The sequence below is a fragment of the Hakea prostrata genome, chromosome 5, assembly GCF_041222555.1.
Source record: "Hakea prostrata isolate BN-2017 chromosome 5, UWA_Hpros_2, whole genome shotgun sequence".
Taxonomy (NCBI): domain Eukaryota; kingdom Viridiplantae; phylum Streptophyta; class Magnoliopsida; order Proteales; family Proteaceae; genus Hakea; species Hakea prostrata.
Genome location: NC_142604.1, coordinates 44229304 through 44241454, shown reverse-complemented (window position 1 = coordinate 44241454; position 12151 = coordinate 44229304). Strand labels below are relative to the sequence as shown.

At 39.0% G+C, this 12151-nt stretch overlaps 1 protein-coding gene across 1 annotated transcript; it reads left to right on the top strand.

Annotated features, from left to right (window-relative positions):
- Positions 1 to 6828: 6828 nt before the first annotated feature.
- Positions 6829 to 10393, top strand: LOC149016061 (disease resistance protein RPP8-like). The gene is made up of 2 exons (XM_089155836.1): positions 6829 to 9664; positions 9796 to 10393. Exons 1-2 carry the CDS (start codon positions 6890 to 6892, stop codon positions 10204 to 10206), a joined length of 3186 nt encoding a protein of 1061 aa, XP_089011962.1. The 5' UTR covers positions 6829 to 6889; the 3' UTR covers positions 10207 to 10393.
- The last annotated feature ends 1758 nt before the right edge of the window (positions 10394 to 12151 follow it).

Sequence of the window (12151 nt, the reverse complement as noted above, 5' to 3'; positions counted from 1 at the left end):
GGTTACCTGGAGGTGTTTGATGGGAACACCATTTCCATAGGGCTCATATAAACTTGTGTATTATGGAGAAAACCTTATGACAGTTTTTCTGTGAACTTTGGTCCCTAGTTTTATCAGCAAGAAAATTTTCATGTCCCTCCATCACTCGGTTGCTAAGGAAAAAATGGATTTCTTCGACATTCGAGAGGATGATCTTCTCGAAAAGGAACTTGCAAATGACTTCCAGAAACAATTTTCCATGGCTGGAGGTAAGTATCTTATCCTGTCTTCCACATGATTGAACAAGGACATTACAGTCTGGTTCTGGAGTTCAATATAAGTAGATTATATACTCTATATGTTTTCTTACATTTGGCATTAGAGCAAGGTTTTTCCTCTGCCTGGCATTATTTCTGTGCGTAATGTGATGATCCATGGTTTTATTGATCTTAAGATTTCAATGTTTGATCTGTTAATCCATGGTAGAAGTTGTTTTAAAAATTTTTGGGGAATTTTTTGTATCTATTAGAAGTGTTAGATGTTGAAAAAATTGAAATTTGAAGACGATTTTGGATCCTGTCTTTGAAGACGGAGGGTGATTTTTCATTGAGATGGAGCATCTCAGGTATCGAGCGGTGCTCCGTCTGGGTGATGGTGCATCGTTTGAACTAGATGGCGTGCCTTGTCATAGTGAGTAAATCACAGAGGGTAGATGGTGAGCCATCTGGGTCAAACGGCAGTCTGTTTGGGGTCAGAGGACAACCCATTTGGGGTTAGACTGCAGTCCCTCTAGTGGTTGTTTTGCCCCATTTTAAGTTCAAAGACATGCATTTTTTGCCATTTTTGGGATGGAAATGTCATATTGAATAACATATTAAGTAATCTGAATTAGCCACAACATCTTTATTCTGAAAAATATGTTCATATGTAGTGATTAATCTTTAGATCACATAAGTGAAAATGACATTGAATTCTAGTTGTGCTGGGGATATGATATCTTGCCCACAAGAAATATTGTTTCTTCATGTATGATTAGGATGAGATAGGAAGTTGTTGTAATTTTTTAAGTAGCACACAAGTATTGAGAAATATCAATAATTTTATGGTTGCATCATTTTTTGGATAAAATCATTGTATGTAAGATCATTGTCCACATGGAGGTTTTATGATATACGATTTTATGCATTTGTATTAGTGTACATTGGTAGAATAATAATTGTGTTTGATGGGTTATGCCTCTAAATTTGTCATAGTAAGCATGTTTATTGATTCCTTTGCAGTAGAACAAAATTTTATATTCTCTGATCATGATATTCCTCTACTTATTGGGGACAACTATATTAGTTGGAAAGAGTTTGTTCTACTGAATTTGGGCTACCGTGTTTGGACTAAGCCATTCACAAGGCAATGCCTACGGTACCTACTGAATCTAGTACTAATGAGAGTTGAACTGTATGAACGGTAGGAACGATCCAATTGTTTGAGTATGATGTTTATCAAGTCTCGCATAATGCCTAGGTTCGTAGGTCCATTTTCGAATGTGAGAAGGTGAAGGACTTCCTGGGTGCTATTGAGGCTCAATTCTTGACCTCTGACAAGGCACTAGCTGGTATACTTATTAGTAGGTTGGCTTCAACAAGACTTATGAGTGTAAGAGGGGTGCGTGAATACATTATGAAGATCAGAGATATCTTTGCCCAACTCAAGGCATTGAAGATGATGATTTCTGATGATTTTATTGTGCACTTCATCTTGCGGACTCTTCCCCATCATGATGCCCCATTTAAGATCTCCTATAATACACCTAAGACGACATGGTTAGTCAATGAATGTTTGACCATGTGTGTTCAAGAGAAGGGGTATTTATTGCAAGAGATGAAAAAGTCTGTGAATTTGGCTAGTGGTCCCAGTTTGAACCAATTGACTTTCCAGTAAGAAGTGGAAGTGAAAAGGAAAGCTACACAGTGTCAAGCCTACCATAAAGAAGGACAATCTTAAGTGTTTCTTCTGTAAGAAGAAGAGGCATATGAGGAGGGATTGTCCTAAGAGGCATGCATGGATGAAGAAACATGGTAATAATCTTTTTCTTGTGTGTTTGGAATCTAATGTTTGTGTTTCACATAATGACTGGTGGATTGATTCTGATTCTACAATCCATGTGTCTAATACCTTGTAGGGTTTTTTCAGTCGAAGGGAACCGATGGGAAATGAATGCTGCATCTATTCGAGAAACTAGATGCTTTCTAGAGTTGAATTTATTGGAACAAGTTAATTAATGTTAAATTCATGACATATTTTGTTTTTAGACCAAGCCTCTTATATTCTTGGCTTTTTGGGAATTGAATTTCTATATCTAAACTAGTACCGTTGGGAAACAATTTCAACTTTGTTATGAATTCATTTCACTTATTTAAGAAATTTGATGTTGTTGGTTGTGGTGCTATGGTTAATGGTGTATTTAAATTTATGTTGAATGACGTCCATATAGTTTAACTACTTCCCATGATATGGCAAGTATTAAACGTAGTATTGTCTTATGCATTAATTTAGGGGGAGCATATGTTAAGCGGGAGAGTTATTTGAGGGGGAGCATTCCATGCTTTTCTCGTTTTTGTTAATGACAAAGGGGAGAGTTATTTGAGGGGAAGCATAGTCTTATATTGTTTGTTGATGACAAAAGGGGGAGAGAATTGTGTGAATTAGAATTAGGTAATTCATTAGGTCACTCATGGTAAAACATGAATAACATGCATATGAATGATGATTTATTGTTGTTAATGACCATTCATATTTTCCATCATTCATGTGTTTGACATCATCAAAAAGGGGGAGATTGTTGGGAAATGCCATGTCAGGATTGCCACATCAGCCTCCATTGGTTTTGATTATAACAAACATGAATTACTAATGGCTATATTGAGTTGTGTTGTTTAGTTCAATATGAGAGCAAGTGGACCAACTCCAATTGAAAGCTGTATGCTCAAGCTCAAGTTAAGGTCAAGCCAAGATGGATATGAAGTCTAAGTCAAGATGAGCATGAAGAATGGAGTACAAGAAGACTCAAGAACATCAATGATCAAGACTTAGATGAATTTAGGACTTAAGACACCTCCATATGCACTCACATGTAATTGTATTAAATTATGAGCATATCATGTCACTAGACTAACCTAGGACATAGTAGGAAGGTGTATGAGGCTTAAGGTTGGCTAGACATACCAAAAACCCAATCAAGTCCCTGTTTGCACCTAACTGTTGAATTTGTGCTTCAGACGGAATTCCGTCTGGCTTGCTAAAGCCAGACATCCGTCCATCTGGTTTTGACTTAAGCTTCAACAGCTAGTTTTTAAACAGTCATTTCCCAGATGGACAATCATCTGGTTAGACGGACATCCGTTTGGACTGAAATCTGGACCAAAATTATGTCCGTTTTCTATCTGTTGGGGATTGGGCTAAGGCACTCAAAGGCCATCTATATAAGCCCAATTCACTCCTTTTGAGAGCCCTAAACCTCACATTTGATCAACCCCTCCCCAAGTAATCTCAAGCTCTCAAATCACAAGAAAGCAATTGTGTTTTGCTTCTTAACCTTGAACAACATACCAAGGTGTTAAGTAAGCTTGTGGAAGTCAAGCTTCAGGTGATTGAAGGCGTTGGTGATGCATTCATTTTACAATTGAATGTACAACTCTCATTGCATCACACTGACACAAGAGGTAAAGTGTTACACTTCTTGTTAGGTAACATCCTTCTCTTGTAATTGTTCAATTATAGTCTACGTATATTAGAATTGATTTTGGGTTCTCTTGCTCGTGAACAAAGATTGTTTGGGTGCTCTTGCCCGTGAACAAAGATTGAAGAGGGTGCTCCTGCCTTAAGATAAACAAAGATTGTAAAGGGTTTGATCTCTACCCATTATATTGAAAGAGAATTACTAGTGGAATAATCTCTTGAGGCCAAGAGAGGAGTGGACGTAGACTTGTTTAATTTCATTTGAAATTTCAATTTATCTTGAAATTGCATCAAAAAATTGGGACAATCCATTAGTTGCAACCGATTCACCCCCCCTCTAGGTTGCACCAACAAGGGGGATTTTGTTGGTCCTTCTCATTAAGGAGGAGGGTGGGTTGTCAATAGGCAACACCAAAACTTTGACAAGTTCAATTGCATACAACTTGTGAAAGAGAAAAAAACATAGGTTTTATAGGTAGCTCCACGGAAGGCGTGTCCATAGTGATGTTTAAAAAAAAATCCAAATTCGAGAAACCCCTTCACTGCTCATCTATAAGTAGGGTGGAGGATTGGTTTTTTGAAACAAAAGAGAACAATGCCTAGAGAGAAGTGATCTCAAGCATTAAATGATTTATGATTAGGTTAAAGCTGGAGTAGTGGGTTGGTTTGTTTGTTTGAATCAAGGGAGGACGATGCTTAGAGAGAAGTGATCTAAGTGTTGAGTGAATTGTGACTGGGCTAGAGCTATTGTAGTGGGTTAGTTTGTAATCTCTTCAAGGTTTGAGAGTATGAGTTCAGAGAGGGTGTATAGAGGTATCTGATTTTACATTAGGGTTGGGTTTGGTTCTTAATCTAAGCATTGTACAATTTTTATATCTCTATTCCCATCATGAAGAAGTTCCATTAAGCCCGTGAATATAGGCAAAGCCGAACCACTTAAATTGTTGTTTTGAGCAAATTTCTATCACTCCCCTATACTTAGACTCTATTTTGTTCAAAGATATTATTTGAACCATTGAATTATCTTGTATCTTCTTAAACATTGAAATTAATATTACCAAAAAGAAAGAAAGTGAATAAAAATTTGAAAAAAATAGTAACTATTATTAACTTCAAAATTCAATGAAAAATATTTAATTCTATAGAATAACACTTTTAACCTCTTCAATTTAAATATTAAATAAATAAGTTAATTCAAGAAGTTGTGAAAATAATAGTTATGACTTACTTTTATGATAATGATTATGGTAGTAGGCAGTTAAAACACATCATAATTAAAAATTTTCAACTTTTTATTAAATTTTTTTTTTGGCAATTTAATTCAAGTACTTAAGAAAATGCAGGATAATTCATGGTTCAAGTAATAAATTTGAACCAAATAATGTGAACCGAAAAATAGAGCGGTAACTTGAGCAGTTAAAAACATTAGGAGAGAAGGAGATGTGAGAATTTGGCTTTTGGGAAAGTAAACTAAGTACTGGTATTTTTTTTCTTCCAACAATTTGTTTGTTCGATTCCTAAGATAGAAACAGAGGAAGGAGAAGGAGAGGTTTTTTTCTTCTTTCTTTATCTTTATCTTTATCTTTAGATCTGTTGAAAATAATAGTGAAAACTGATAGGAGTCTGATCCAAGCTTTTATTTTGGATTTTTTTATTTTATTTTATTATATACGTAAAGAGAATCGAAGAAGGTGCAATTTTTTGTATCTTTCTATTTTAGTTGAAATCTCCTCTTTCATTTTTTAATTTTTTTAAACTGAACTTCCTCTCTTATTTGTTGTGTAGGTTTCTAGAGTTAAAGAAATAGCATTTTTGGAGGATGATGAGCATATCACAGTTTTCCTTTCTTCATTTGAAATGGAGTCCGTAGTATTTTCTGCAAGTTTTGTTCCAATGTTAGGAAACAAGAGTGTTGGTACTGCAAGAATTATGATCTTGACCCCATGGTTCACTTTTGATCCAGCCCTTGCTTTTGAGACCAAAACAAAGTGAAAGTGGGCCGCCTTTGGAGACGGGAAGCCACCTCCGACGATCGAGTTAGTCCAAGCCAATAAATCAGAGACTCCATTGAGGAGCCAAAAGCCCAAGAGATGATGAAGATCATGCTCTTAAGGGTTGAAAAATTAAAGAAAGTGGTGGCTGGAGTGTGTAGAGCTTACCCCGTTCGTGTACGATGAGGGATTATATATGGGATTCATACCTCTTGAGGTAGTGGACCTCGTGGCCTTTGCATGATCAACTCTGGAGATGGAAGGTGGAGATGGTTTCTACGCTTTAGGGGCCCAAGGCACGGTGAAGAAAATCACCTCAACCGTCAGGAGGGTCACATCCGAGGGCTACATCTCAGTCGCACCCATTTGTGTGATATGCTAGAGACTCATGGATAGGGGCCGAGGAAACTGCCATCTTTGGGCTCAAGGAGATCTCTGAATATGTAAGATCCTTGGCACGGGCAACTAGCTGTAGGGGAACTGGGTCCGCATAAGGTGGTTCTTGCCACGTAAACCATTCTTTGCCTTGTCACGGATTAGGATCCGACCAGTGCTCTCAGGTCACTTCTCGGTAGGAGAACCCTTAGGATGTCCAGTCGAGGAAAGCCCAGGCCCAGCAGGCGATTGCGGGCTGGCCCAGAAACCAGTCCTTTGGGCCATTGGGAGTACAACGATAACAAAGAGTCATTCAATATGTGACGATGGCCGATACTACTAGAACCGAGGAAGAAGAAGACCGAAGAATAGAATATAGGGATGATGGTGAAATCAATATTGTAAAACATACCTGAATTAGAAAGGGTAAACTTGATATTTTAAATCTTTTTATAGTAATAAACTAATAGCATCATTATTTAACTCTAATCAAGGATGTGTTTATTATGATTTTTTTCAAGTATAACATTAGATGTAATTAGTTGCAAATTCTGGAAGCCTTACGTAATTTTCTGTAAAGCAAAAGAAAACTAAGAAAAGAGACCAGTGAATAGTGATGGAAAAAGAACCAAGCACAGCAGAGAAAACAAAAGTAAAAGAAAAAAGAAAAGATAAAAATCTAAGAACTTAATTTAATAATTTATAAGATTATTGATGCCCCCAGGCAAGATTTGGCTTGGGTGAATTCCATCATTCATCTGTTGATTTCTCTGCTATTTCGAAGCTTGAAGCATTTCGGGAGGAGAGAAGCTATGGCCAGAAGGTCCACAACTGCTATTTCCTCAATAGATGAATTTTTCGACATGATCAATTGGGAAAAATCTAGTTTGGAATCCGTGGGTTCCGAAGTCCAGTTGATCGGCCGTGAACTTTTATCCATGAAGAAATTCTTAGAAAATGGAACTGTAGAGGCTGATGGAGTAGAAGTCCAAAGATGGCAAGATTTGCTGCAAATCCTTCATGATGCGGAAGCCGCCATAGCGAACTATGTACACGGGACAGCTAGCCTCGGAATGGAGGAGCCACACTTGAAAAGGTTTAGCTGCCGCAAGGATTCTGTAGTTCAAGAATTCAGCAAGGAGACGAGTCAGATATTAGGGCGGATCGAGGAGTTGAAAGTCAGTTTCGAGAAAAGCTCGAACCACCTATATTCTCCTTATTTTGACTCTGGATCAAATTCAGTCAACTTGTCAGATTGGATACGCTCTCCTGACGATATTGGTGAAGCAGGGAAGGATACTACTACTAGTGCTGTTGTTGTTGTTGTTGGTTTGAGCACCGACAGGGCGTCTCTGAAACAATGGTTGCTGTTGGTCAATCCTCCCCCAACGCAAGGCCGCCGTGTAATATCGATTATTGGAATCCAGGGCATTGGAAAGACAACCCTAGCGTGGGAGATTTTCAAGAACAGATGTGTTACACAGCATTTTCAGTGCAAAGCCTGGGTTTGCGCGTCCGCAAGGGACAATGTTGTGGATTTGATTGTGAAGGATATTCAAAAGCAAATTGATGGCTTCTCGGAAAGCAAGAGGTATCTGATCGTCATTGATAACATTGAGAATCTTCAAGTCTGGACAGAGCTGCGAGATAAAATCCCGCATGGTGGATCTGGAAGCACGATCGTTATCACAACTCGGGACGCTGGGGTTGCTTGTTCTGCCGATTACTCACACCGATTGAAGGTACTAAGTAAAGTAGAAAGCTGGGAGTTGTTCAAGAAGAAGCTATCCATAGCTCCTTGGCGATTCGGCAATGCAATTGACGATCAGGTAAACACAGAAAAGTCTCTGGACGACCTTGGACAAGAGATGGTGGAAAAATGTGGAGGAATCCCTTATTTAATTGTCGAACTCGCAAATCGTTTGTCCACTGTAGATCCAAACGCTATTGAGTGGTCATCCATACTCCACGGCACTGACACACATTTCAGCCATGAAAGACAACCTTGGTGTAACTTGTCGTACTCTCTTCTTGAAATGCTGCCTCTGCATGTGAAAAACTTCCTGCATATCTTTTCTACAATGAAAAAGATCCCCGAGAGGAGACTGATTCTGACATGGGCTGTAGAAGGTGGTTTCTGGGAGTACCAGAGAAATGATGGGATTTGTGATAATGAAGCAGCAGCTATGCGGTGGCAGTGGATACAAGACTTGCTAGATCTCAACCTAATTCAGGCTGTCAAAAGAAATTCTCTTGGGGTATCCAAGGCATATTGCATTCCCCTTGATCATCCGCTGCTTCAGATCTTAAACGCTCGGGGTGCCCATGGATCTTCTTATGATGATTATAATGGAGGTAAGGTCTGCATTCATAGAATTGCTGATCGTTGTAACAATGTGGATCTCCATTCTCGTCATATTCATGCTAGCACAGATTCTCCTCTAGAATTAGAACCTTACAAATTTCTCCATTCTTTATGGTGCTTCAATTATCCTGTTGGATATAAACCCGGGCAACAATTAGCGGGTTTTCTTGGGAGATGCATCAATAACAATTGCTTGTGGCTTCTTAGGGTGGTTGATCTTGAGCGTGTTCATAGACCTAATCTACCTGAGGAAATAGGAAAGCTGATTAAGTTGCGTTACCTTGGGTTAAGGTGGACTTTCTTGGATACACTACCCTCATCCATCAGCAACTTGCAGAACCTTCAAGCTCTGGACCTAAAACATACCAACGTTACTCGTTACCCAGAAATTTGGAATATGCATAAGCTGCAACACCTTTATCTGAATGAAAGGTACCAAAGTGAGTTCGTTACACAGTTGAGTTTCTTGAGTGACCTTCAAACTTTGTCAGGGATTAATATAGTTGATGATTTCAGTCCCGTGAAGGATGGTTTGGACAGGTTAAAGAAACTTAGAAAACTGAGATTGACATGCAAGCTCGGTTGGGAGCAGAAAAGAGAAATGGTTGAGTGTATTGGGGAACTAGAATGCCTTCAGACATTAAAGTTGACATCCAAAGGCGACAAGGTGAAAATGCTAGAGAGTCTAAGTTCATTGTGGCGAAACAAGCATGTCTCTTGCATGCATCTGCAAGGACTATGGGGAAATTTATACCAATATGGTGATTTGAGCAGGTCGAACCTCACTACGCTCACCTTGTCTCTGACCCAATTAGGCTCAGACCCAATGCCGGTACTGAAGAATCTACCAAAGCTAAGGCTTCTTAGATTATTCTCGAAATCCTTCACCGGCATCTCTATGCATTGCAAATCAGGAGGGTTCCTTGAGCTTCGAGTCCTGAAAATATGGAGGCTAGAGCTGCAAGAATGGACTGTGGATGATGGAGCAATGCCAAAGCTTGAAAAGTTGGAGATCAGAGCCTGCCAATCGTTGGAAGTGCTACCAAATTTACCAAAGACTCTCAGTGAATTGAAGTTAACTGAAATGCCTAAGGAATTCACCAATAACGTGATGGGAAGGGACAGTGAGAAGGTTGCTCATGTGAGCTCTGTTATCATACAAGATTGGTTAGGTTCTCACACTTCAATTGAACTGTATTCTGGAAAGAAGTCGGACTTTCAGGTACGAATTCAATGTTCGTCTGCTTTTATTTTCCGGATTATTTACAAAATAAATAGTTTAGCTTAAAAACCTTCCCGATATGTTGATTAAGCACTCTTGTTGCCTCACTCGATGCTATATTTTATTTGCAGGAACGGTTAGAAAAGTTCTTTGACCTCCACGAAGTCACAGCAAACCTCAAGAAGCTCATTTTGTCTGAGACTAAACTAAAACAAGACCCAATGCCAGATCTGGAGAAGCTGCCCCAGCTAGAGGTCCTTATCTTGTCATCCAAATCATTCATGGGAGAACGAATGCTTTGTTCACAAGGAGGTTTCAGGAAACTTAAACAGCTAACTATTCGGGAGCTAGAAGAACTGAAGGAATTGACTGTGGAGGGAGCAATGCCTGAGGTTGAAGGATTGGAAATTAAATCCTGCAAGAACTTGAATGTTCCCACTCAAATGCCAGAATCCCTAAAGAAATTAAAGTTAGTTGGAATGCCTAAGGATTTCGCTGAAAAGTTGAAGGGCAAAACAAGGGTTGCTGTAGAAGCAGATTAGTAGTTTACTTTAGCCCCAAATTATTGATTATCATATATTTTGTTGCTTCGCTTGAACACGCTGTCATTATCTTTTGTTTTATTCCTAGGCAGAATAGGCATGGCCCACTCCCTAGCCCGGAAGGCTTTGTCCGTTCCAAGCCAGACTTATTGACTTGTTTCCTCTTCCTGGGTTCAGTCCCTTTTGGATTCGAGCCTAGTGGTTGTAGATAAAGGTCATTAATTCTCAAAAAGGGACGATCATTTGCGTAAGGGGAAGCACAGTCCAAGATATATCAGTCCTGATATGAGAGCAAAGTATCCAACCCTTTTGGGAGCCTTGGGGTGATTTCGGAATTTTGGGCCAAAAAGCCTATTCTATGTTTCTCTAACCAAGTAAATGCATTGTTTATGCTAAAGGGAGGCTGAGGAATGTGGGAGAGAGGGAGAGCTCGAGATTTTGAAGCTTCATCACTCCTTTGGTGGTGCCTAAGTGTGAGATACAAAGGAAATCACGCGATAAGGTAAGGAGACTCGAAAATAGCATGTTTTGCCACCTTAAGGCTTGCTTGGAGCTCTACTATAAAGTGAGTGGCCAAGCAATTAATGAAGGTAAATCTTTTGTCACTTTCAGTCCGAACGCCCCCATGCGCTTTTGGCATTGGCTATTGGGTCTTTGAAGATTAAATATGGAGAAGGGACCGTCTAAGTACTTCGGTCTTCTTGCTGATTTCAAAGTTAGCACGTTGGTGTTATTCCAGAAGGTTGAGGAGAGGGTAACAAGGCAAGCATAAGGATAGAAGATGAAGCTGCTATCCCAAGCAAGGCGTGAAATGCCAGTTAAGTCAGTTGCCTCTACTATGTCGACGTATGCTGGTTCGCATTTTCTTTTACCTTCGTTAGTGCACAATGAGTCAAGGAAGGTGATGTCAAATTTCTTCTGGGGGTAAAAGGGGGGGGGGGACCAAAAGCTGCACTAGATGTCTTGGTCCAGGCTATGTAGGGAGCCCATCTTACACAATTAGGCCCTACTTGCAAAAGTGGCTTGGAGTCTGTGGGCCTAATTGGATACTCCCTGGGCCAAGTTTATTAAAGCGATTTTTTTTTTTTTGATGATAAAAAGAAAATATATAGATATTAAGCTTGATAGTTACATCTTGAGTGAGACATGGTCTCAATACAAGATAGTCCTCTGTGCTCATATGACAGCCTACACAGCCAATTTGTTGCTGCATTCTGATTTAAGTTACATACTTCTAGTTTAAATATGATAGATATCATCCTTGCCAAAGTAGGAATTATAGTTGGGGAAAGTTTAGTTTTTTGCTTTCTTGTGGTGAGGAAATCTCCTAATAAACAATCACAACATAGGTGCTTTAGTTGGATGTTCTTGTGTTGTGCTCTTTTGATCATTGCCCAAATGGCTTCTAGTAGCTGGTTCAATAGTTGTCCCGATGAAGCATATCCTCTTTCTATGGCTTCAATCTTTCCATTCCACAACAGTCCTATGCTCCAGCTATCTCCATTTAGTTCATCAGATATCCCTGCACACATAATCATTGATGAGTTCCCAAAGTTTTTGTTTGAATAGAAACATTTAAAGCAATTGTATTGGGTTAATGTTTCATTATTTGTCCTCTCAAAGCTTTTGGGAGCAATTTTTAGATCCCTAATCCATCTATTTACATTATCAATTATCTGAGAAGGATGTGTATTTTTATTGTTACATATCTTTGCATTCCTTGCGAGCCAAATGTAAATAACATGTAATTATGAAATTGGAGAAAAACCATTGTTATAAATAATATTGATTATGGATATCCATCACCCCCCAATAGACAATACTTCCAATTGAAGATCTCAACCACCTCAGCATACAATCTTGGTGATTCATATTCCCATCTTAATTGAAGATTACAGTGATCTCAACACGCAATGTTGGCAGTCAATATTTCCATTCTATGCAC

Bases quoted from the DNA above. Each gene is read 5' to 3' on its own strand.
- LOC149016061 (XM_089155836.1), top strand. From the start codon at position 6,890: ATGGCCAGAAGGTCCACAACTGCTATTTCCTCAATAGATGAATTTTTC. The intron at 9,665-9,795 runs GTACGAATTCAA...TTTTATTTGCAG, and splicing joins GAAAGAAGTCGGACTTTCAG to GAACGGTTAGAAAAGTTCTT.